This window comes from Poecilia reticulata, linkage group LG4 (assembly GCF_000633615.1).
Source record: "Poecilia reticulata strain Guanapo linkage group LG4, Guppy_female_1.0+MT, whole genome shotgun sequence".
Classification (NCBI taxonomy): domain Eukaryota; kingdom Metazoa; phylum Chordata; class Actinopteri; order Cyprinodontiformes; family Poeciliidae; genus Poecilia; species Poecilia reticulata.
The window spans coordinates 5,521,334-5,526,749 of NC_024334.1; the positions used below are offsets into that span (position 1 = coordinate 5,521,334).

The 5,416-nt window shown below is 51.8% G+C and overlaps 1 protein-coding gene across 1 annotated transcript in view; it reads left to right on the forward strand.

The window, feature by feature from the left end:
* frem1b (Fras1 related extracellular matrix 1b) overlaps positions 1-5,416 on the forward strand; it is a 47,119-nt gene that overhangs the window by 15,040 nt on the left and 26,663 nt on the right. Inside the window, exons 17-21 of the mRNA XM_017304249.1 lie at positions 18-466; positions 1,000-1,188; positions 1,258-1,454; positions 1,524-1,707; positions 1,793-1,937. Of these exons, the coding sequence (XP_017159738.1) occupies positions 18-466; positions 1,000-1,188; positions 1,258-1,454; positions 1,524-1,707; positions 1,793-1,937 (1,164 nt within the window). The remainder of the gene's footprint in view (positions 1-17; positions 467-999; positions 1,189-1,257; positions 1,455-1,523; positions 1,708-1,792; positions 1,938-5,416) is intronic.

Genomic DNA, 5,416 nt, shown 5'->3' on the forward strand with positions numbered 1-5,416 from the left:
GTTTACGCCTCGTTCAGGTGCGTTCAGGTGGGTCCGCGCCGCGTTCAGGTGTGTTCAGGTGGGTCCGCGCCGCGTTCAGGTGGGTCTGCGCCGCGTTCAGGTGGGTCTGCGCCGTGTTCAGGTGCGTTCATGTGCGTTAAGGTGGGTTTACGCCTCGTTCAGGTGCGTTCAGGTGGGTCTGCGCCGCGTTCAGGTGCGTTCAGGTGGGTCCGCGCCGCGTTCAGGGCCTGCAGGTCTTTACACCGGGCTGAGAACACCTTTCTGTGTTCAGGTGCAGAGATCGGACCCGGGCCGGTGTTCGACACCGTCACCCTCATCATCTCTGACGGAGAGGCCGGAGTGATGGATGACTGTTGCCATGGAGACGCTCCGCCCCCACCTGTCCCTCTGCACGGCTCGCTTCCTGTTTTTGACCTGAACATCACGGTTCTTCCTGTGAACAACAAGGTTCCTGAAGTCACCCTGGGTAAGACCACCGGGAACCCAAGGGCGGGTCCGGTTCTGGTGAGAGCGACTTGGATCAGCCCAGAGTGTTCTGATAAACACCCGAGTCCAGAGAAAGGTTCTGGCCAGCTCCATGCGGTTCTGCTCTCCAAGGTCGCTGCAGAGACAGAGCTGATTGGTGGTCATAGTCGTTCCTGATTGGACCAGGGAGCCAAGGGGGCGGGGCTAATGATCCATCAGGACTCTCTCGGTCCGTGTATTTTCAGGCTGTTTGTTTTTCCATTTGAAATTAAAAACGAAAATCAGAAACAAGGAGCCGAGTCGTTTTCCGATTTTGGTTTAATGAGCAAATAACGAAAAACTTTCCGTGTTTTCATTTTTCATTTCAAACAAAATAACAAACCGCCTGAAAATACACGGGCTGCACACGAACTTTGACCCGGGTTCTTCAGAGGCAGCGCACCAGGAGGGCAGAGAGGGCTCCTGAGCCGCTCCAGGTCTGGGCTCTGAGGGACTGACCTGTGCCCACCTGGCGTCCCGTCTCTGTGTCTCCAGGTGAGTCCCTGCTGCTGGTGGATGAAGGCTCCAGGGCCTGTCTGTGTGGGGGGGTTCTTGGGGCCTCAGACCCAGACAGCCCCCCCCAGGAGCTGACCTTTCACCTGGAGGCTCCGCCCCTTCACGGCTTCCTGGAGAACGTGCTGCCGATGCCGGGCTCAGAGAAGAGCGGCGCAGGAATACCCATTGGTCCGTAGGTCTGGTTCTGGTTCCTGGCCCAACCCAGTTCTGGATCCTGACCCGACTGTCTTCTCCCAGAATCCTTCAGCCTGACCCACCTGACTTTGGGCTTCATCAGGTACGTCCAATCAGAGCACAGAGGGGTGGAGCCGACGGCGGACCAGATGTCCATCAGAGTGAGTGACGGCACATTTAGCTCCGCCCCCGTCCCTTTCCACATCATCATCAACCCGACCAATGACGAGCCGCCTTCCCTGCTGCTCACCAACTTCACCGTGCGTCTGATCAAAGATGTAACTATGGTAACATGAGACAGGTGAGTGACTCCTGCGGCTCCTCCGCAGGTGAAGGAGGGCGGGGTTAAGGAGCTGACTCCGCCCACCCTGGACGCCTGTGACCTGGACGTCCCAGCCGACCTCCTGACCTTCCAGGTGGAGCGCCCCCCGAGTCACGGCCGGCTGGTCCGCACTACGCAGGGGGGGGCGGGCGCCCCGGTCACGACCTTCACCCTTCAGGAGCTGCATCAAGGTGAGGAGGCCGATGGGCCGGGTTCTGGGCTCCGGCCCGCTTCTACAGGCAGAACCGCTGTTTTGGGTCCGTATCCTCCCTGCAGGCGTGACGGTGCTGTACGCTCACGACGACTCGGACACCCTGGAGGACGGCGTCCTGCTGCGGCTGAGCGACGGCGTCCACTCGGTGGGGGGGGGCGTCCGGGTCACGGTGCTGCCGGTCAACGACAACGCGCCACACCTGGTCAGGTACGCACAGGGCCGTCCGGGATGCAGCTTCCTTTCCGATTACTACTTAAAAATAACTAACTGACTGATTACTGGGTAGTTACATTCAAACGCCGCCTCAGCAGGGGGTTAAAAGTTTGAGAGGTTAGAAGACTTATTACGACTAGTATTATTGCTACTACTGGCATTATTAGGCCTTCGCTGCGAAGGCCTATTAGTAGCAATATTAGGCCTTCGCTGCGAAGGCCTAATAATGCTACTACTACTAATAGGCCTTCGCCGCCCTTCGCTGCGAAGGCCTATTGTTTTTAAAATGTTTATTATTCCGCTTCCCTCAAATGAATCGGCTTTTTGGGGGCTTTGTCATATTCAAAAACTCACCAAACTTGGCGGAAAATTTACATATTTTAAATTCAACGCAAAAATCTCAACAGAAACGGCTCAACGGCGCCACCTAGAAATTTTCAAAAGACCCTTTGTTATTACCTTACTTCATCGTAGAGACTTCGGTACAGTTGTAGAGCTCCCCAAGGCGCACAGAATTTACAATTAATGTCATAGTCCAAGTATGACAGGAAGTCGGCCATTTTGGATTTAAGTTCCGATTTTGACCCTATTTTGGCCGTATACAGACGTCGCGTTTACAGACGTCGCATTTGATCGAACTCCTCCTAGGGAATTCGATCGATCGGCTTCAAACTTGGTCAGATCGTTCAGAAGGCATGGCCGATTAAAAGTTATCAAATTGGTGAGTTTTCGTGCATGCTGAAGGGGTGATACCAGGGGTCAAAGTTCACCTACATGCCAAGAAATGTGACACTGTTATAGAGGCACCAAACTTTCAGTGATTGATCATCTTTGGGTGCTCTACAACAGGGTCCCCAACCTTTTTATAGCCGCAGACCGGGGGGGTGGTGGGGGGGTGAGAGAGAGACGGTGTTGGTGTCCCTCTAAATCCTGAATATTCCCTATTTGGGTTGTCTTGGCCTTTTTACCCAGCCTGTGAGTTTTTCCCTGACTGGGAACGAGAACAACCTGCTGAATGTGACGGCAGCCAATCAGAAAGCGCGGTGAGAACAGAGGGGAATCCCAAACAGCTGACATATCGGAGATGATATGTGGATGATACGTAGATTTATTATTAAATCTAAAGGTCATTATTGTTTATTCAGTTAAAAATGTTAACTATGAAAAAACATTCACCTCCAAATCATAGAGCAGCAAATAGAGCGGCTGCTCCGTCGTCTTTCATCCACCTCCTTTTCTTTTTGTTACGTCTTTTATCTCTAAAATGACTCCACAAACTATCACTGTTGCTTCTACATCGTCATCCATGTTTGGTTGTTCTAATTTCCCGCCATGTTGGGGGTTTTCCTGGATTATCCTCTGGAATCGGGATGTTTGTGACTGGAATCGGTTCGTGTTGCTCCTGCCTTGGACACACGAACCGATCGAACCTGTTGGACTTTATCAGCTCTGTGGTCACAGAGGTTTGGAGAATCGGCCGACATTCTGAAATCTTTCAGTCTAAACCAGACTTAAGACTCACAAGCTCTACTCCTCTCCTCTCGACCCAAACGCTCTGACTGGTCGCTATGGTAACGTTTATATATCCCTTCAAAATAAGATACAGATGCGCCACAAAAACCAACATTTTACTTTGGTGAACATTTTAACTCATGATAATGACTAACGGGAGCCCTGAGCTTGTTTCTCTGCAACCAGACGGTCCATCTGGGAGAGATGGGAGACAATAACACCTGAAGTGTTGCTTATATCCACAGCCTGCTTGGTCTCTACGTGGTGAAGCAGCTTGAAGCTTCATTGCCTCATTAGCAGCCGGTCGCCGCATGTTACGCAGAGCGGCTTGTAATGTGGGACTCACCTACCGGTCCGGGATAAATCCATCCTCCTGTCTCTTCTCTGGGCCTTTTCCTCTTTGCAGAGAAACTTTCCAGACATCTGATCTGTTTCTGACTCATTTTGCTGCTTGTGGCTCAATGTTGGCGGCAAGTAACCGAGAGAATCCGGTTAAAGGACTTTCAAAATAAAAGATCCTCCAGACTCAAATAATACATAAAACGGAAATATACAATTTTTTCTTGTGCGGCCCGGTACCAATTGGTCCATGGACTGGTACCGGTCCACGGACCGGGGGTTGGGGACCACTGCTCTACAAGACGCAACGGTGAAATTTTGAACTCACTTAAGCCCCGCCCCCTGAGAACAGGAAGTGTCATGTTTTACTGTGAACGTTCGCTATTTGACCCCTTTGACCTAATCAACACTAAACTGTGTCCAGAGACGGAAGACATGTTGGTGTGTTGTGGATTCCAACCCCAGCTGGTTTGGATGCAGCAGGTGGGCGTGGCGGCGTGGCGGCGTGGCGGCATGGCGGCGTGGCGAAGTGACCTGTAACGCCGTGACCCTACGTTTGGCTCTAGATTCCACAATTTTGAGCCGAGCTGCACCAAACTTGACATGAGTGATCCTGGTTGGGTCCCTTACCATCCCATATCGTCATAGTCTGACGTCATCTAAGCCCCGCCCCCTCAGAACCGGAAGTGCCTTTGTTTTCCTTGGAAAGCTCCATCTCTGGCTCTCTTGACCTAATCAAGATGATTCTGTGTTGGAATCGAACTCCTACAGACTTCAAACTCACTCAGCTCACTCTTGAGACATTGCAGGTCAAAAGTTATCACAGGATGTTTCGTACGTCAAAGCATGTGGGCGGGGCTAAGTGTCACTGACCATTCGCCATAAAACATCAAGATGCGATAACTTCCACATACCAGGTCACAGCTGCATCAGACTTCCCATGTCTCATTATAGACCAGCTCTGATCACATTTAGGTGGTCAATGATGACATCACCTTAGCCCCGCCCACTTCTGACAGGAAGTCACCTGTTTAATCTACTGTGTGCCTTACTTTCACTCTGATTCACATGGGTTTAATCCTGTGCCAACAGACATAAAATGACATGATGATGTCACTGCTGGCTGAACCATGCGAGCGTGGCAAAATGCCGAGTTGTAGTCCCTCGCCATCTGCATACGGTTGTCTCTAAATCTCACGTGGAACATCCGATTGGCACCAAACTGGATACGTATGACCTTTATTCACCTCTAAAGAGCCCGACAGCATGGAGTTGTAATTTGACTCCACTGCGCCCCCTAGGTTATTCCATCAGCTATAGCTCCTCGCTACATCGGCCGATCTGCACCAGACTTTTGGCGAGTCGTCACGGAGCGATGCCGAACTCATCGATGCGTACGGCCTGGCGGAGGGGGCGGGAACCCCCGCGGTGGCCAATAGGCCGGAGCGGCGGTGAGCTGTGAGGGTCGCTTGAGGCTGAGCAGCTGTAATTATTATCACTATTACTGCTAGTATTGTTACTACAGCTAACACTGTTATTATCCCTCAGGGCAGAGACACACACACAAACACACACAAACACACACACACATAAACACACGCACACACACACACACACGCGCA